Source organism: Scyliorhinus canicula, chromosome 1 (assembly GCF_902713615.1).
Source record: "Scyliorhinus canicula chromosome 1, sScyCan1.1, whole genome shotgun sequence".
Taxonomy (NCBI): domain Eukaryota; kingdom Metazoa; phylum Chordata; class Chondrichthyes; order Carcharhiniformes; family Scyliorhinidae; genus Scyliorhinus; species Scyliorhinus canicula.
The window spans coordinates 17,988,928-18,009,395 of NC_052146.1; the positions used below are offsets into that span (position 1 = coordinate 17,988,928).

A 20,468-nucleotide genomic window follows, 5' to 3' on the forward strand; every position below is an offset into this window, starting at 1 on the left:
GCCTCTGTACTGGGGGGCCAAGCAGGAACAGTGATCTCTCGCCAAAGTGGTCGTGTTCCCATGTGAATGTAGAAAATGACTCTCAGCAACCAACAATCATCCAAGAGTTGGAGAAAAGGGAGGAAGAGGTTAAAAGGAGGATTCTGTATGAGTTGGATACAGTCAGGATTAAATATCAGCAATGATCCCATTGAATGGAGGAAGAGGAGGCACGGTGGCACAGTGGTCGGCACTGCTGCCTCACAGCGCCAGGGACCCAGGTTCAATTCCGGCCTCAAGTGACTGCGTGGAGTTTGCCCCGTTCTCCCCGTGTCTGCGTGGGTTTCCTCCGGGTGCTCCGGTTTCCTCCCGCAGTCCAAAGACGTGCAGGTTAGGTGGATTGGCCATGCTAAATTGTCCCTTAGCGTCCAAAAGGTTAGGTGGGGTTACTGGGTTACAGGGATAGGGTGAAGGCGTGGGCTTAAGTAGGGTGCTCTTTCCAAAGTCCGGTGCAGACCCGATGGGCTGAATGGCCTCCTTCTGCACTGTACATTCTATGATCCACTCCTGTTCCTGTGTTCCTAACATTCCAAATTGTTTAGTTACAATAATAACACGTGAGCTGCGAATATGCAGTATTTCTGCCAATGCACATTTTGAAAAATATAATCAGGACACAGAATGTAAATGTTCACATTTGTTTACGGGATGTGGGTGTAACTGGCACGGCCGCCATTTATTTATTGCCCACCCACAATTGTCCTTGAGAAGATGGCCGTGTCTCTGAATCATAATTTGTGCTCTTCAGCAGTCTTTTACCACACGGAACTAGTTGGCATTAGAAGCAACAAGTAAGCTCTATAAACTGTGTGATTCACGAGCTCTCCAAATTAAACTTGTTTCTATATTATCGGTCCTCAGTGAAAGTGTAATTTCTGGAATATAACGCAAGCTGGGAGTTCAAAGAGTTTTTTTTAGCTGGGCGTGGAGAGCAATTCATAGCTCTTTTCATCTCATTTTAACAAGGCTCGCTCCCGGTACAATGCTGACAATGCAGAGCGTGGCAACCAGCCCCGGGAGGTTCCTTATCTCCTCTGACATGCATCCCGGACAATGGAAGATGGGTTGGGAGAATATTGCAAAGCTGGAGTATAATCTAGAGGTTTTCAGCAAAACTAATGGGTATTTATACAGTTGTAATAACTCACGAGGCCACAGTGCAGCTGTGTAAGACACATTGTGCGACCCACTCTCCTCGCCTGACACATTTTATTGTGGGGTTTAAACTGCTGCCTTTAACCTTCCGACACCTCAGTCAAACAGGCTAGACAGTGGGCGCTGGCAATCTCATAGACACCTCATAGAATCCTTACAGTCAGAAGGAAACCATTCGGCCCACCGAGTCGGCCCATCTAGTCTGCGCCGGACCCCCCCCCCCCCCCATAATAAAGCTGTTGAGGCTGGTGGGAGTCAATTGAAAACTTCAGAACTGAGATTGCTAGATATGTTTTAGGTAACGGTATCAACGGATAGGAAATGAAAGATGGAATTGAGCTATAGACCATTTGGATGAATTGTGGAACAGACTCAGTGGGCTGAATGGCCTCCACATGTTCCTCTGTTCACATGACAGTTCTGGAGATGCAGGTATCAAGATACATGCAGAGCTCTCCATAAACAGGTGTCAATAGGCACAATGGTGATAATTCTGGATTAACTTGGGTATACCGAGGCTGAATTTAACAGTATACCTGTTGAACTTCATCATTCTTGTTTTTTGTTCCTTTTCGCCAGCTTCAAAGGCAGATGGGTTTTGCTTCTGAAGCCTCACTGCAAATAGGAGATTGATAAACGGAAAGGCAACATCTGGATCTAGTCCAATGGCCTGTCCGCCATCAACATAACGTCCCAGCCGACCACCCCCTCCGTGTCCAAAACTCATGCAGGAAAGTGTTTCCACACGATGACACAGTGAAACCACCCGCCAACTGCGAGATCGGATTTCAAAACTTCACGGGGGAAGGTAACAGCAGGGCATCCTGATCGGAGCCGCCAGACAAGTGACCAAATAACTGACAGACAACCACGCTAGATGCCAGCTGAGGGGGGGGGGAGCAGAACAGAGAAAATATAAGGGGTGGGGTGTGAGTTCGTCCTGCTTATTCAACCAGTGAAAACTATCTGATCATTTCAGCTGTAGGCAAACTGTGGGTTACTACAATTGCGTCAGGACCGGTAGAATAGGGGTAGGAAAATTGGCCCTTGTCCCTGCTCTTGATCACTGCACAGCATCCCCGGCTCTGATTCTGATGTCCTCCGCAACCACATAGCCTCTTGCCGCTCACTTTAGATTGGGGAAAGAAAAGGTATGAGTTAAAAGACATGGCAGGGACAGCCCTGGTTGTTGGGTGATCCGGCATTGGCTGACCTGCTCCAGTTTTTCAATCGTTCCCGCTTGTTCACTGTTCTCTTTACTCTGTTGCTTCGTGGTAGCCTCCAGGTGTCGGAGCTGCTTCTTTATCTGAGCCACAGTCTCCTGACCCTGCGGCTCACGGGATGCCAGGTCACCCAGTTCCAATTTCAGCTCTGCTGCTTTCTGATTTAGCGTTGTGACCTCCAATTCTTTTCCCTAACAAACAAGAAAAAAAACAGCAGTCACTTTCTTGGTAACTTTTGTTAACGAGGTAAATTCTGGAAATTTCTGCGTAGCACTGTACGTTCAAGTGACAATATTATTGTTAAGGTATCTTATGTGATAATCTTTATTATTGTCACAAGTAGGCTTACATTAACACTGTTACTGTGAAAAACCCCTCATCACCACACTCCGCCGCCTGTTTGGGTACACAGAGGGAGAAGTAAGAATGTCCAATTCATCTAACGGGAACGCCTTTCTGGACTTGTGGGAGGAAACCGGAGCACCCGGAGGAAACCCACGCAGACACGGGGAGAACATGCAGACTCTGCACAGACAGTGACCCAAGCGGGAATCGAACCTGGGACCCTGGCGCTGAGAAACAGCAGTGCTGACCACAGTGCTACCGTGCCATGTGAACCAACTCATCATTCTTTTTATTCAATGGGATGTGACAGTCGCTGGCAAGGCCAACAGTTGTTGCCCATCAGTATTAGCTCCTAAAATTCAGTGCTAAGCCATATCAGAGGACAGTTTTGATTCACCACATGACTGTGGAGCTGGAGTCACATGGACCAGGCAAGAATGGTAGTCTTTCTTCCAAAAAGGCATTAGTCAGACCAGATGGGTTTTTACAACAATCAACGATATTTGCAATGGCCACCATTACCGAGGCTAGCTTTTATATTCCAGGTTTATCAATTGAATTTCAATTCCACCAGCTGCCGTGGTGGGATTTCAACCAATGGATCTCGGGATTACGGGCAGCACGGTAGCATTGTGGATAGCACAATCGCTTCACAACTCCAGGGTCCCAGGTTCGATTCCGGCTTGGGTCACTGTCTGTGCGGAGTCTGTACATCCTCCCCGTGTGTGCGTGGGTTTCCTCCGGGTGCTCCGGTTTCCTCCCATAGTCAAAAAGATGTGCCGGTTAGGAGGGTTGGCCATGATAAATTGCCCTTAAGTGTCCAAAATTGCCCTTAGTGTTGGGTGGGGTTACTGGGTTATGGGGATACTGTACTGTACTGTAAATTCTATGAATTCTATGATTACGAGACTAGTGACATTAACACTATTCCACACCATCTCCCCGGGAGAGGGAGCAGATACTGTGTGGGAAGAGTGGCTGAGTTTTACTCTCTTTCTGATTCCGTCTCCCTCTCTGTCAGCTAGGATTCTCTCATATCCAATCCATGCTCATCACGCTCAATATTTCAGTCACAGAGGTGGATGATGATTTATTGATATACTTTCCCCATTGCTGATAGTGAGCTATGTGAATGCTAGATATGACAGACAATAAAACCAATCTCTCTTTAATTATATAACACCTGACCATCAGAACATGAACAGTTTAGATAAGCAACCTTAAAACACCAAACGTGTTTTCATTTACCTTAACGCATTCCATCATGGCCAGATCGAGGAATTACAGAATGTACACTCCTGTTTTTTTTCTATTTCTGTATCTATTGCCTTTCCCTTATTGCGTTGCATTTCAGAGCGCCATTAATAGTCATAAGTAGGGCACAGTTCCTTCCCTAAAGGACATTAGTAAACCAGATGGGTTTTTACAACAAGCAACACTGGTTTCATGATCGTCATTAGACTTTTAATTCCAGATTTTTATTGAGTTCAAATTTCACCATCTGCCCTGGTGGGATTTGAACCTAGGTCCCCAGATCTTGTCCTGAATCTCTAATTACTAAGCCCATGACACCACCGACTCCCCCACAATGCAACGTTTGTAATATGTGGGGCCCAAACAATTCTCTTTAATCTTTTAATTCATGATATCTTTGTTTCTGCAACTACACAAATGAAATTAAAATGAAAGTCCTCAGATGGCCATGGGCTGTTTTCCGCTTTGAGGGGGGAGAGCTGACTGGTGGTGATTTAACTTGAGGATCACCACACCTCAGGTGAGGGGCAAGGTGGGGCCTTCATGAATAACCTGAGCCGGAACAGGAATTGAACCCACGCTGTTGGCGTTGCTCTGTACCTCAATCCAACCAAGCTAACCGGCCACCCAACGCCATTAAACTCAGAACAGCTAATCACAGAAATCCCCAAATTGGCCACCACGTGAACTGAGATGTGCTGTGAAGTGGTGTGTAATTAGAAAAGTAAGGAATTAAGAAGGTGCAAGGACGGGCAGCACGGTGGCACAGTGGTTAGCACTGCTGCCTCACGGCGCCGAGGTCCCAGGTTCGATCCCGGCTCTGGGTCACTGTCCGTGTGGAGCTTGCACATTCTCCCCATGTTTGCGTGGGTTTCACTCCCAGAACCCAAAGATGTGGAGGGTAGGTGGATTGGCCATGCTAAATTGCCCCTTAATTGAAAAAAATTAATTGGGTACTCTAAATTTTTTTTTTAAAAAGGTGCAAGGAGCTTATTGAACCGTCTAAGGATTTAAGCAACATCTTTATCATTGGCTACAAATGTGCAGACAGATGATTAGTGCTCCCTCTGTCTGGGAAAGGCAACTGCTCATGATCAGTGTGGATGTTGCATGTGGTGGGGTCTTTGTTTCACTATAGGCAGGACCTGCATCACATAGTTGCTCAAACATCATTCACTGGTGTAAGTTAGGAACCTGAGGCTGGTGCGCTGTAAGCAGGTGCATGAATGGCAGATTCACGAAACAGACAGTCTACCATTTCCTCCCCTTCCATTACACATGCACAGATATCAGGGGCGGGATTCTCCCCGACACGGCGGGGCGGGGGGTCCCGGTGGGATGGAGTGGCGTGAACCACTCCGGCATCGGGCCGCCCCAAAGGTGCGGAATCCTTTAGGGGCCAAGCCCTCACCTTTAGGGGCTAGGCCCGCGCCGGAGAGGTTTGCACCCCGCCAGCTGGCATTGAAGGCCTTTGGGGCCACGCCAGCCAGGGCCGAAGGGACTCCGCCAGCCTGCGGAAGTCTGCGTATGCGCGGGAGCGTCAGTGGCTGCCATCCCGGAGGCTGACACGGCCGACACGGAGGGGAAAGAGTGCCCCCACGGCACAGGCCCGCCCGCGGATCGGTGGGCCCTGATCATGGGCCCGGCCACCGTGGGGGGCACCCCCCAGGGCCAGATCACCCCACGCCACCCCCCCCCCCCCCCCCCCCCAGGACCCCGGAGCCCGACCGCGCCGCCTGGTCCCGCCGGTAAGGGAGGTGTTTTAATTCACGCCGGCGGGACATTACAGCAGTGGGACTTCGGCCCATCATGGGCCGGAGAATCGCCGGGGGAAGGGGGGGGGGGGGGCGACCGGCGGGGGCGGGATTCATGCCGCCACCCCCCCCCCCCCAGCGATTCTCCAGCCTGGCGGGGGGTCGGAGAATTCTGCCCCAGACATCCCAAGTAGAAGCAAAGGATCCCTCCAGAGAAAGGAGAGGAACACTTGTTCTTCCAGTAACTTGTTTCTGTATAGTAATGAATTAGAGGTCCTGGTTACTCATTTGTCTCATCATTACACAAGGAAAGCCATGGAAGAGGAAGAAGAGAATAACTTAACAAGTAAGAAGCAAAGAGAGTACAGCTCTCAGCAGATGGAAAGATGCCGCTCGTCCAAGGTTTGTTCACTCAGATGGGTGGACTTCAAACACAAATGACATGAGCATTTGTGTTTCATACACATGATGGCTGATATGTAGGTATGTAAAGATTGAAGTTGCTGGGACGGTTAAAGGAATCATGCTGTAATCTGTGTCTCACCTGCAAATTTTGCTGTGTTCGATAAAGTTCAGTCCGCAACATTTGGTTTTCCTGTGTAACCTTTTCACGAAGGGTCTTTTCAAAGGCAGCTTCCCCAAGGGCTTGAGCCAGCTCCATGTCGAACCTGGTCAGTGAAAATGAACCACAAGCGAAATAATTATTATGAGAATAAATTAGAGTCAGGTTTTCCCTTGAGGTTCTCTTGGTAAATAGTACCAGGAGTTATCAGTGAAGGATGTGAGGAAAAGGTCCAGGTTTAATGGTATTAATCACCAATTTCTACCTCAAACCAGATCCAAAACCAATTCTTCAAAATGCGTCTCTCTTTCTCTCTCTGTCCCTCTCTCTCAATGAATTGAGAGAGGTCAGTTCTGTTGGCCAGATCACAACTGCAGTGGGTGAGTGCATTATAATAAATTGCTCTGAACATTGTCACGACACAATCGGCTAGTGTGTGGTCAATCCCAGCCCCGCTTGACCCAGAGTCGCAATACAGGTGAAATTAGATTTGATTTAAATTACCCAAGGTCCTTGGCTGAGCCCAATAAACTGCAGACGCCAGTGACGAGAATCTCCCACAGTTGGCGCGATGGCCGACGCCGCCTCCAAGAGCGGCGCAATCCATTCCGGCGTCGGGCCACCCGGAAGTTGCGGAATCCTCTGCACTTCCGGGGGCTAGGCTGGCGCTGGAGGGGTTGGTGCCGCACCAAACGGTGGCGAAGGGCTGCCGTGGGCATGCGCAAGTTAACGCATACGCAGAACCGCCGGCATGTACTGCCGCATGCACAGAACCGCCGGCACGTTTCCTGCGCAAGCACAAGGGGTTTCTTCTCCGCGCCGGCCATGGCGGAGCCTTACAGAGGCCGGCGCGGAGGGAAAGAGTACCCCCACGGCGGAGGCCCGCCTGCAGATTGGTGGGCCCCGATCACAGGCCAGGCCACCGTGGGGGCCCCACCCGGGGCCGGATCCCCCGCGCCCCCCCCCGAGGACCCCGCTAGACGGCCAACAAGCCAGGTCCTGCCGGGATGGAGCATGTCCATTTCACGCCGGCGGGACTGGCTGAAAATGGGCGGCCGCTCGGCCCATCGGGGCCCGGAGAATTGCTGCCAACGGCCCCCGACTGGCGCGGCGTGATCCCCGCACACGCCCAAAAAACGGCGCTGGAGAATTCGGCAGCCGGCGCAGAGCGGCGGGGCAGGATTCACGCCGCAACCCCCACCCCCCCCCCCCCCCCCCCCCCCCCCCCCCCGTGATTCTCTGACCTGGCGGGGGGGGCGGAGAATCCCGCCCCTAATTTGTAACTTTAACGAAAGTAACTTTTCATTCTGTACAGTTCTGGACAGCACGGCAGCACAGTGGTTAGCACTGTTGCTTCACAGCACCAGGGTCCCAGGTTCGATTCCCGGCTTGGATCACTGTCTGTGTGGAGTCTGCACATTCTCCCCATATCTGCGTGGGTTTCCTCCGGGTGCTCCGGTTTCCTCCCACAAGTCCCAAAAGACAAGCTTGTTATGTGAATTGGACATTCTGAATTCTCCCTCTGTGTACCCAAACAGGCACCCGAATGTGGCGACTAGGGGATTTTCACAGTAACTTCATTGTAGTGGTAATGTAAGCTTACTTGTGACAACAAAGATGATTATAAAGATTATTATATTGTTATGGACCAGGGTGTAGAGAACCCTCGAAGTGTATCATGGAGTTCACCTGACCCACAGCTTTTACTAGATTGTGGTATGGGGAGCACACGGCCCACTCTACAGGTGTGGTACAGCAGAAATGGAAAAGTATTTTTTAATGCAAAACAATGTTTATTCTATGAACTCAAGTTAACCTTTTTAAAACATACAGTGAACATCTTAGCAACCTTCAATTCAAATACAACCCCCAAAGAATGCAACACTAAGCAATCCTTAATAAATTCCCAAACAACATCCAGAAGATAAAAGACCCTTTTAACACAAAGATCAGGTTGAAATTCACTATTGAGAGCATTTACGACGTTGAAATCAGCAAGTGGACATTCATAAGCTTGTAGAGACTCACACACATCCTGCTGTGATTGCAGCTTCTCCAAAACTAAAATGAAACCAAATCCGCCCTGCAGCAAAAAGCCTAAAGCGAAAGTAAAAAGCTTACGGACAGCCCAGCTCCACCCACTCTCTGACATCACTGCAGTAATAAACACCCATTTCTTAAAGGTCATCTCACATGACAATATTATAAATCAATGGACACAAAATGTAACCGACTATCTAATACCCCTTTCTAAAAACCCCTCCCTAATAGCCCAACTCTCTACACACACACACAGCCAAACAACACAGAGGGAAAGGGTGGTGGAAAGAGAAAGAAAATATGAATCAAATAAAAAGATAAAGATCTTTGATGAACTGGGATGATTTCAGGTTAGTGTCTCTCGAAAGTTCAGCTTTCGTTTTGATACTTAATCCTGCTAGGCATCAGATGGTTTTCTTTGGGCAGGTTGTCGACCTTCTCTGTCAACTCCGCATCATTCTAGATTTAGAGCAAAGGCTGTGCCAGGCATCCACTTGATTCAGAACAATGGAGCAGTTCTTTTACTTCAGCAAGCAGGAGGGAGAGAGAGAGTGCTCTTTTCACTTTCGCGGTCTTAACGCTCCTGCCCAGTTCTCTCAGAAAGCATCACGCTAGGGCAGCACGGTGACGCAGTGGGTTAGCACTGCTGCCTCATGGCGCCGAGGTTCCAGGTTCGATCCCGGCTCTGGGTCCTTGTCCGTGTGGAGTTTGCACATTCTCCCTGTGTTTGCGTGGGTCTCGCCCTCACAACCCAAAGATGTGCAGGGTAGGTGGATTGAACACGCTAAATTGCCCCTTAATTTGAAAAAATGAATTGGATACTCTAAAAAAATGTTTTAAAGCATCACGCAGGAACCAATCACTGACAGTTGTCAGACAGAAGACTATCCCTGGCCAACCCACCAGCTGCCAGTTAACCATTCGATCCAACTCTCTCCAAACCTGGTTCCTACAGTCCACTCAGTGCCGAGGAGTGGTCATAAACAAAATCTGGGAACACAGTGACCCCCCACTGGGTCGGAGAATCACCAGGGGTTGCCGTGAATCCTGCCCCCGCCATCCTCCCAATTCTCCCGCCCCCCCAAAAACCGGCCCGGCGTGAATCGCGCCGCCTGCCTCAGAGAATGGCGAGGTCCAGCGCGACTCAATGGGCCCCGGGGCTGTCCCGACTCTCCGGCTCGCGATGGGCCGAAGTCCCGCCCGTTCTATACCGGTCACGCCGGCGTAAATTAGAGTTGGTCCCTTCCTGGTGGCACGGGCGGGCTCCAGGGTTCTTGGAGGGTGGCGGGGGGATCTGGCCCCGGGAGGTTCCCCCACAGTGGCCTGGCCCGCGGTCGGGGCCCACCGATCCGCTGGCGAGCCTGTGCCGTGGGGGCACTCTATTCCTTCCGCACCGGTGGCCGTGGTCATCCGCCATTCCCGGTGCAGAAGTGAATCCCTCTGCGCATGCGCGGGGATGACACCAGCGCTGCCGGCAGAGACCCTTCGGCACCTAGGGGGATTCCACACCTTTGGGGCAGCCCGACGCCGGAGTGGATCACGTCACTCCGTCCCGCCGGGACCCCCCGCCCCACCAGGTAGGGGAGAATCAAGTGTCCGAGCAAGCAGTCTGCTTCAACTTTGAGTCTTCTGCTTAAAGGCACATTCTGATTATGGGTCCGCGGACCAAAATCATAAAATAATGTCAAAGAAATGGGATCAAAGGAAAACAACAGGAAGAACTCTTGCAACATAAGCATATCACTGCTTGTGATATTGCCAAACACTTACAGCATTTATTTGCTATTTCCATGTCCATTATTTTAATGGAAGGGTTACCCCAAGTCATTTCATTAGCTTCATGCGCCCATTAAAATAGTGTTCCCAGAAATGTGACTCATTGCTCAGAGAATTCATTGGACAGTTCAAGAAGGAAATGCTTTGGGGGATAATTTTCTCAGATCGGGGCACAGGATACTTTTAGGACACAGCAGTGCAGTTTTACTGTGCATCTCACGGCTTTGCTGGTTTGGATGTGCTTGGGGCCCACATTGATTCCGGCATTGACATTGACATCTCTCACTCTGATAAGCACAACATTTCATGCAAAATACGTCTGAAAACTAAATCACCACAGTCAGAGAATGGTCTACTTTCATTGACCAATTGGCCAAATGCCAAGTTTATTTTTATTTTGGCCCTAGACTTCCTCCTGCTTTTTTTTCCTTACTTTTTTCCCCATCCTGTCTCATCCGACTTTCCGCCTCAGACCGGGTGAGTCCCGGGCATGTAGCACGCCCGCAGGGCCTAGTGTCGAAAGGCAGCTCAGTCAGATGCAAGGAGGGCACACCCCTATTCGTACAGCACTGACTTCTATGAATTAGGTAGGTTAAATGCCCCAGTAAGGTTTAAAGGTCCATGATTGGTCAGCAAGAAGGTAATCATAGATCATAGAATTTACAATGCACAAGGAGGCCATTCGGCCCATCGAGTCTGCACTGGCCCTTGGAAAGAGCAACCCAGCCAAGCCCACACCTCCACCCTATCCCAGTAACCCAGCAACCCCACCTAATCTAACCTTTTTTGGACACTAAGGGCAATTTATCATGGTCAATCCACCTAACCTGCACATCTTTGGACTGCAGAAGGAAACCGAAGCTGCTGGAGGAAACCTACGCAGACACAGGGAAAACGTGCTGACTCTGCACAGACAGTGGCCCGAGCCAGGAATCGAGCCTGGGACTCTGGAGCTGTGAAGCATCAGTGCTACCACTGTGCCACCATGGTAAGGTAAGTGTATAAGGTAAGTGGGTAGCATTTGGAGGGGTGAGGGGGCATGTTTTGAGGGAGGTTGAGGGATTGGGGAGTAGGGGGGCCAGAGGATGTGTCAGGACCCAATGGGGTGGAGGGCCTCAGGGACAGGGGGTGGGCGCCCGGCTTTTCGGTGAGTGGGGGTGGAGGGCATGAGATAGGGGTGTATTGTATCTCGGTGGGGGAGGGGTGTCAGGTCAGTCTTACCTTGGGGTGTGGGGGAGGGTGTTGTCAAATCAAGTCTGGCCTCGGTTGGAGTTATTGGTTTGGGTCGCGCCTCAGGATTGTGAGGGGGTGTCAGGCCGGGTCGGGCTTTGGTTGGGAGTGGGGGGTTCGTTGGAGGTTGGAGAGTCCCTGTGGGGGTGGGAGAATCCCCTGGGTTGTGGGGTTCCTGTCAATAGGAGGTGGAATCTCCTAGGGGGGAGGAGGCCAGGTGAAGGGAGGGGCAGGGAGAGTCGTCAGGGGCTGCACCATGACTCCAGTATGGGTGAGTAGTCGGAGGTGTTGGAGGAGTCCAGTGGGTCTGTACAATTGTTACCCAGAAGTTAGAAGAGCTTTTAATTCTCCTAACTTCTTCTGGGTAACTGTTGATGTAACCCACTCGGAACCATCTGAAGTTTGCTATTTATGTCACAATTTCTGGATGCCTCCTAGGGCAGGGCAATTGCCCAAAGGACGTTTGCTCTTCTATGCCCTGCAAACCCTTACTTCTGGAGAGAGGTGCTCCCGTGTGTCCTTGGGTACGACCCGAATATGATTCCCCGGAGTTTGGATGTTATAGCCCATGGTCATTTTATGAATCGTTTGGTGATACTATGGCCTAAAATTTCATTATGATGGAGACACTCTCCTCCATTGCAAAAATGGCAGAAGAGACCGAAATATGGAAGTCCTCCACCTGAACATGGCAGCCACCATTTTCACAGGGCTGGAAACGGGCCCAGATTGGGATTATTTGCATGTGCATTTCACCAAGGCAGCTGTGAAATAAAACTGCAGTTGCCTCCAGTCATGTCTGATTTTCATTCGCGAAGAGTGAGAATATAACATGTGTAGGAGCCGGCCTCAACTTTGTTATGAAAATGAAATGAAATGAAAATCGCTTATTGTCACAAGTAGGCTTCAAATGAAGTTACTGTGAAAAGCCCCTAGCTGCCACATTCCGGACCCTGTTCGGGGAGGCTGGTACGGGAATTGAACCGTGCTGCTGGCCTGCCTGGGTCTGCTTTAAAAGCCAGCGATTTAGCCCATTGTGCTAAACCAGCCTGTTAAGACCTTTTGAGAGGTGGGTATCCTTTTGCAAAGGGAGGGTTCTTCTTTCAATATATTCCCAGTGCACCTTTGGGTGGAGTAAGCTGCCCTATGCAGGGGGCGGGGTGGGGGAGACTAAAGTGCCAATTGGGATTGTTAAAAGTGGGAATGAATGTACATAAAACTTTCAAGAAGAACTGTCAAAAATGTCAAAAGCAACTGTCTATATGTCAAGACATTTAAAACTTCTATCCTTTAAATCTTTAAATCTGTGTAGAGTGTTAAAAAATAATTGCTAGCTAATTCACTCTCTGTTGACAAAAGACTTCGGCAAACGTGACTGGATTTGTGCTGTATGAACAATTTCACAATCTTCCATTATACAGTGGGGAGCCTGCGTTTCACAGTTTGTTTACTGATCCAAGTGACTGTAGATTCTTTCAGGTGAAATTACGAATTCCAATGCTTGTTTATTAAAAGTGATTAAGCTCGTAAATTAAATGTATTTTTCCGAAAAGGGACTATGAATTATTTTCTTTTTTAAAAAGCCTATAATAGGCATTTAGACCGGGATTCTCCGTTCCCTACTTCCACCCCGCGGGCTATTGCAGGCTGCCTGCCCTGTGCCGGCGGGAATGTGCAAACAGCTGATTTGCATGGATTAGAATGCGAAAATGTAGGCTCGCCAAGGATCAGTAGTAACAGATCCACCTGTCGAGGCAGAAGATCATGAGTTGAAGACTCACTCCAGGATTGAACAATTCAACTCAACTGCCACTTCCGTGTAATAAGGAGGGAGATCTGCTCTGCCGGTGGGGTTGTTAAAACTGAGGCCCCTCTGTCCTCTCAAGTGGACATAAAATATCCCATGATATCATCGAATTCCTACAGGGCAGAAGGAGGCCATTCGACCCATCGGGTCTGCACCGGCCCTCTGAAAGAGCACCCTACCTAGGCGCACTCCCTGCCCTGTTTAGACATACGTCCCCACCCTATCCCAATAACCCAGTAACCCCACCTCACCTTTTGGACACTAAGGGGCAATTTATCATGGTCAATGCACCTAACCTGTACATCTTTGCACTGTGTAAGGAAACCGGAGCAGCCGGAACAAACCCACGCAGACACGGGGAGAACGTGCAAACTCCACACAGTCACCCAAGGTCAGAATTGAGATTGGGTCGCTGGCGCTATGAGGCAACAGTGCAAACCACTGTGCTATCGTGCCGCCCGCTATATAAAGAAGAGTAAAGGAAATTCTCCTTGTCTTCTGAGCAGCAATAATCTCAACCAGCAGCGTTAGAACAGTTTAATTGTCATTGTCTCTCTCTGCTGTCCCAGGGATTTAGCCATGCACAAATTGGCTGCCGTATTTGCCTACACTACGAAAGTGGCTGTACTTCATTTGCCAAGCACCACGGTACATCCTAAAATTGTGAAAGAGGTTCTATAAATGTAATTTTTTTCAATCAAGTCAACTGGTTGGAACAACTTCTGATCCAGAAATCTTTTCAGGAAGTTCTTCAGAGTATAATAGAGGAGAACAGCAATACAATAGAATTAATAATGCTGCTTCTAGGTATCCAGAGGTGGCCAGGAAATTGGTTCCTACACCACTGGCAAATGCTTAGCGTCTCTACCTTTAAAATAGAACGGCAACTATCGGCCGCAGAATGGAAGGGAGACAATGAACCAAGAGTGGGTCTGACTACCATGTTTATCAAAAGAGCGATGTGTGAGGGAGCTGGAAAGTCAATGAAAAAATCATAATGGCCACAAAACATTCTCTATGTGATTGATAATGTACCCAATGCAGTTGTGAACTCACTAAGCGTTGAAGAATGCAGGGGAGCCCGTATTAAAATATTAATCTTGGGTACATCCTAATCAAGTTAGGAAGGAAAAGGGTTGAGGACAGTGGATCAATCTATATCTGCAAAGCGATAAAGGAGATTCACTGATATCTCGTGCACAACATGCAGCAGTATCATGAACTGTTTTGGGAGCGATATTTTCCAGCACATGCGTGCGACCATTCGTTCACGGGAGAGCAAGACCGCTATGTGCCTGGTGTAGCCATGGGGAGTTGGTGAAGAACACTGCTATAACACGGGACAAAGGCTGCGGGCAAAGGTATCAGCTGCAAGTAGCATAGTGAAAGAAAAATGCTGGATCAGATCAAGCAGCCAGACTAATAACAAGGACCTGTTCCTATGGAGGTCACTCCTACCTTTTTTGTTTCTTCTCCAACTCATGGTTTCGGCTTTGCTGACTTTCCATCAGTACCTTGGTGTCCTCCAGTTCAGAGGTCAAACACTTGCTCTTTCTCCTCAGCTGCTGGACATTCCGCTTGGCGATCTCGTAGCTTGCCTGCAGATCTGTAAGCTGACCAGGCCACAGAAATGAAAACCGGAGCTGACCAACAAACGTGAATAAATCTCCTTTCTAATCACCGCTCATTTCAGCCGCTTTGAGGAGCTTGCTCGAGTGTCAGTATCGGACAACAATCCCGACCGGCAGTCACACTGAACCAATTACATTGACATAAGATACCATTAGAAGCTCGATGACAGGGTGCCACAGTGGTCAGCACTGCTGCCTCACAACGCCAGGGACCCTGGTTCGATTCCAGCCGGGGAATGTTTGCACGTTCTCCCTGTGCCTGCGTGGGTTTCCTCCGGGTGCTCCAGTTTTCTCCCACTGTCCAAAAAGGTGCAGATTAGGTGGATTGGTCGTGCTAAAATTGCCCAAAGATGTGTAGGTTAGGTTAAGGGTTATTGGGGTAGGGCATGGAGTGGGCTTGGGTAGAGAGGGTCAGTGCAGATTCAATGGGCTGAATGGCCTTCTTCTGCGCTGTAGGGATTCTATAATTCGATGATTTTCCTCCCAACCAACTCCAAAAGCAGGTTGACTAGTTATTCCCATCATTGCCTTTTGTGGGGCTTTGACCTGCAGGAAAGTGGTGGTGGCATAATGTCACCAGCTTAGTATTCCAGAGACCCAGGTTCAAATCCCACCACAGCAGATCATGATATTTAAATGCAATAAAAAAAATGTGGGCTTAAAAGGTCCAATGGAACAATTGCTGATTACTGTAAAGATCCACCTGGTTCAATAATGCCCTTTAAGGAAGGAGATCTGTTAACCTTATGAATGAATTTTTAAAAACACACTTCCTTGACCCTTGGAGGGTGTCCTATTTGAAGGCTCCATTGTAGTTTAGTTTCTCCCAAATATTTTTCCTCATCCCGGCAGCATTCGGTGTCTTGCTCAAAATAAATGGGAAAAATAGGGAATATTGTTGGGTATTGTAACCCACTGCCTTGAAAAACAGAAGGGGTTCTCCTTTGACGGAACCCCGCAAAGGAAACGGCAAAAAGAGCGGGAAATGTTGACAAAAGAGAAGAGCCCTCCAGGTTGATAGCGTTTCCCCTCAAAATGCAGGTCCTTTACCTTCTGTTCCAGATCCTTTCTGATCTGTAATTCTGAATCGATCCTTTCCTCAAACGTACGGACACGTTTCCTGAGAAACTCCATTTCCAGCAAGGTGCAATCATAGCGTATTTTCCACTCCTCCTCTAGAAATAATAGGAGACAGCGTGAAAACATCATAAGATCAGGTGTGAAGCAGCACAAACATAAGTGTTGTAATAATTCCTAACGGCTGAGGCGGCAGAAGCCTACCAGGTATGATAGTAAAGGCTGCAGGTGCTGGAAATCTGAAATGAAAACAGTAAATGCTGGAAAAGTCAGCGGGTCAGGCAGAAAATGTGGAGAGCGAAACAAAGGCCATTATCCAACGGCCACACCACGCCAGATACGCAGCTCACCATGGTGCAGCGTGCCCATTGACAGTTGGGAGACCCTGCTCTCGGGATCTATCCGGCTCGCCACGCTTGGTGAGATCCAGCAGCGGCCCTAGGGTTGCTGGTGCCCCGGGCAAGCTGAACTTCGGCGCCCTTACAAGTGCCAATTTTAAAGGCCTCCAGAACTGCGCTCCATCGCCTTTCCCCGCTGCGGATAGCCTTTTCCTGCTCCCCTCGGCGGCCCTCCTCCTGCCGAGGACCCTCCGTGCAGCCACTGCCTCACACAGACACTGAGCAGCCGCCAGCGGCTGAATCAGACCGGCAGACGACCGAGGCCAATCAACATGGCGGCCGCACAGGGGCCGGGCCGGGGCTGAAGGAGCACCCCACGTGACTCCGGGCTGCGCGTGGGCAGCTACTGAGCATGCGTAGCTGCCATCAAGCGGAGGCAACATGTTGCAAATGCGCAGATCGTCCTTAGAATCTTACAACCTCAGTACTGATGGCGCCCCCTAGCACATGGCGCCCCGGGCGACTGCCCGAGTTGCCGGTACCTTGAGCCGGCCCTGGTGAGATCCAACTCAATCTTGCGAGACATTGCCAGGCGAATTCCATCCACAAAGGGAGGGATCACTTTTTGGCAAATCTGCATATTAGGGCGAGGTAGTGAGCCTGACTCTAATGTGCAGGTTACTGAGGTACCTGAGGCTTTGGGATTCAATCCCTTTGCTTCGGGCAAGCGCATTCAGCACTGGTCCCCGTGAACGTCACACGTGGGGGTCCTCCTAGGGAGGCACCAACTGCATGCCCTTTGGGCAGGGTTGTGCCCTGGCACTGCTGGTGCCACCTGGGAACCCTGGCAGTGCCAGCCTGGCACCTTGGCAGTGCCACCTGGGTGCCAGCCTGCCACTACCAAGGTGCCCAGATGGCAGTGGTTCTAATTGAGGGAGGACCATCAGGCAGGGCATCAAGAGAACTCATTTGTCCATCATCACAAAGTGGATCCAAAGCCTCCACCTGATCCAGCTGACAAGGGCCTCTGTTCACATCAGGCCTTAAAGGTGCAACACTCCCTCAATACTGCACTGGAGAGTGCCAGCCTTAATGATCAGATTAAGTGTCAGTCTGGAGTCCAAATGGACTATTTCCTGACCCAGCAGAGAGAATTCTTCCAACTGAACATCGAGAACCACAATTGAACTGACCACATTAAATGTATTGCTGCCTATGGGACACAACTGGCAGAGAATGGCCGTCAGATGAATGTATATAAAGGACCTCAGTGTGTGATGGTTTTGATATGGTGCTAAGGTGTTGTATAAATGCAGGTGTGTCTCTATAAACCTCATTGTGCTGTTTTACCTGTCACCGCAGTGCCCAGCTCCCTCATCTGGAGTTGCTGATGTGCTTCCTCCAACCGCTTCTCCACAGAGTTTAAATTTGTCACCACCTTCTCATACTTAGTCTGTGAACAGAGGAGGCAAAAACACGCACAGAAAAATAGAAAAGATATGTTAATTATCGAACAAACATATTGTTTGGCCTAAGTCACAGTAATTCAGACTAACTATTGCAGTAAAACATATTCAGTGGCATAACAGAGAACAGCCTGTGATGGCCATGAAAATGGTCTCGAAACTGAGCTCAAAATATTATCGGGGCGATTTAACCAGAACAAAATCTGTGGCTGGCCTTGGGTGTGATTACCCGCGTGTTTCCCGGCGGCTGCAGTGCTGAGAATCACCCTGCTATTCAACGGCACTTTGGCATTTTAGCCTCGAGGAGTTTCCCTTCACCGAGGCCGCATTTAGAGTCATTTACTGCTGGCAAGTCCAGCAGGAGAGGCAGAACGGGACGCCATTTTGTCTGGCAGTCCCAATATTTCTCCCCCCCCCCCCCCCCCCGCCCTTTCAGCCCAGCCCCGTTTCAAACCCCTCCCCCACCCAATCTTGGGGAGACCCCCGGGAATGTTCCCTCACCTCCCGGCCTGATCCCTGTCAGTGCCAACCTGTCAGTGGTTAGCACTGCTGCATCACGGCGCCGAGGACCCGGGTTCGGTCCCGGCCACGCGTCACTGTCCATGTTGAGCTTTCAGATTCTGGGCGGCACGGTAACACTGTTAGCACTGTTGCTTCACAGCGCCATGAACCTGGGTTTGATTGGTTCACAGTCTGTATGTTCTCCCCGTGTCTGCGTGGGCTTCTCCGGGTGCTCCGGTTTCCTCCCACAAGTCCCGAAAGACGTGCTTGTTAGGTGAATTGGGCATTCTGAATTCTCCCGCTGTGTTACCCGTATCGGAATGTGGCGACTAGGGGATTTCCACAGTAACTTCATTGCAGTATTAATGTAAGCCTGTTTGTGACAATAATAAAGATTATAGAAGATTACCTGGCACCCAAGTGCCTTGGCACTGCCACCCTGGCAGTGGCTCTGGCACCCTGGCAATACCTCTGGCAATGCCAAGATACCCATTGCCAAAGGAGGTGCCACATTGCCAACGTGCACTTTCTCCGACCGCCTGAGGGTCTCTAATGGCCTGGGAGTCCACCCACCACCCAGGAGCCATTACAATTGGTCCACGTTTGGTGAAACTAGTACTAAACGATGCCTTGGCAATGTCTAATGAGCTCATTTAAATATGCTGATCAGGATCTCGCCCAACCAGGTCGTTAAATCGTGCCCTATGTACTTTGACTGCCCATTTCCTTCCTTCAGATGAGCAACAGGCCATCTCCAAGAAACAATATCTCAAGTTTAATCTTCAAATTTGTCACAAATGAGATGGCAACCCGAGTTAGCCAGCCCAAAATAATTGCTTTGCTTGAGATAAATATCGCAGGACCCTGAGAGATTTGGGAATAACTTTATAAAGCACTGACAGATCATTAGGCACATAACCATAACTAGTAGTTTGGATGCAGACTTATGTGGCCTCCATATTAAAGCAAAGGTGAAAAGGCTCAACAACAACTTTTATTTATATAATGCCGTCAGCATAATAAAATGTTAAAGATGCTTAGGCGAAATATAAAATAAGATATGGTATTGAGTCACATATAGGGATATCAGAACAGATGACACTTAGGCAAAAATCTGAAAATTCCACCAAATGGCAAAACTATGAAAATTCCACAGTGTTAAACAAGAAACCTGAAAAAAAATAAGAAACCAACTCTGCTATCAGCTCTGGGAAAGAGTGACACACGTGATATTGCACCTTAGACCTCACTCAGGTGCAGAAAAGCCAGGCTTATGAAATTTTAGAATCCTGACGGACCTACTTTAAGCCCTCTACTAATGTTACTTATAAACGCTATGTGTTCAACACCAGAGTTCAAAAAGAGGGAGAAACATTGATCAGTATGTGATTGCATTGAGATGCACAGCTGAATCTTGTGAGTTTGAGATGATCTGATCAGAGATTGGATTGTCTTAGGGATAAGAGATCCCACTGTGAGAGCATGTCTGCTGAGCAAAGAGGAACGTACTCACAGGAAAGCTAGTGATATGTGCAGAAGCTCTGAAGCAGTCAATCATAAACTGCAGAGTATTGACGGGAGAACTGATGCGCTTTTGCATTCTGCTGAGAGGCAATTCAGGACTTCCAAGCGCAAAACAATGGAGAGAAGGAAGAATAAATATTTGCAGAAGGGCTAGCAGAAAGATTCTGGCTGGATACAGGACGTAAATGTTGCAGAAGACTCTGCACAATAAAAAAGGAGGCATGCCCAGTGTGGAGAAAGCAGTGTTCTAACTGCAAGAAGCTGAATAAGAAGAAACTACAAGAGAAGATGGCAGAGGTCAAGTGCATTGGTCAAGTACTGACAGCGAAAGGAGTTCACCCTGATCTTGATAAGGTGAGCGCTGGAGCAGAGATGTAACAACCACCAGATGTGAACAGGGTACAATGATTTGTTGTGTTTGAGAATCTCAACACAAGCAAAGGGTGTTCAATGATATTGGGGCACAGAACAAGAAGCAGCTTTCACTCACAACAAACAATGACTGATGATAACGCCAGCACTGAGGTACCACAATGTTAACGATGAGGTCACCTCACCCTGCAATGTGATGTTACTGAGATGTTCCTTTCCATTAAACAGTCAGAAGTGGGGATGTTTGTGGATGCCTGCACAATGATCAGCACCATTTGCGACTCCTCAGATAATGAAGCAGTCCGTGTCCGAATGCAGCAAGACCTGGACAATATCCAGGCTCGGGCTGACAAGTGGCAAGTTACATTTGCGCC

The 20,468-nt window shown here is 49.2% G+C and overlaps 1 protein-coding gene across 4 annotated transcripts in view; it reads right to left on the reverse strand.

Moving 5' to 3' along the window:
• Positions 1–20,468, reverse strand: part of LOC119974608 (unconventional myosin-XVIIIb-like) — a 390,682-nt gene that overhangs the window by 120,010 nt on the left and 250,204 nt on the right. For all 4 annotated transcript variants that reach the window (XM_038813932.1, XM_038813847.1, XM_038813761.1 and 1 more), the window contains 5 exons: positions 17,582–17,684; positions 15,867–15,991; positions 14,644–14,798; positions 6,315–6,438; positions 2,408–2,608 (listed from right to left, as the gene is read on the reverse strand). In XM_038813932.1, the coding sequence (XP_038669860.1) occupies positions 2,408–2,608; positions 6,315–6,438; positions 14,644–14,798; positions 15,867–15,991; positions 17,582–17,684 (708 nt within the window). The remainder of the gene's footprint in view (positions 1–2,407; positions 2,609–6,314; positions 6,439–14,643; positions 14,799–15,866; positions 15,992–17,581; positions 17,685–20,468) is intronic.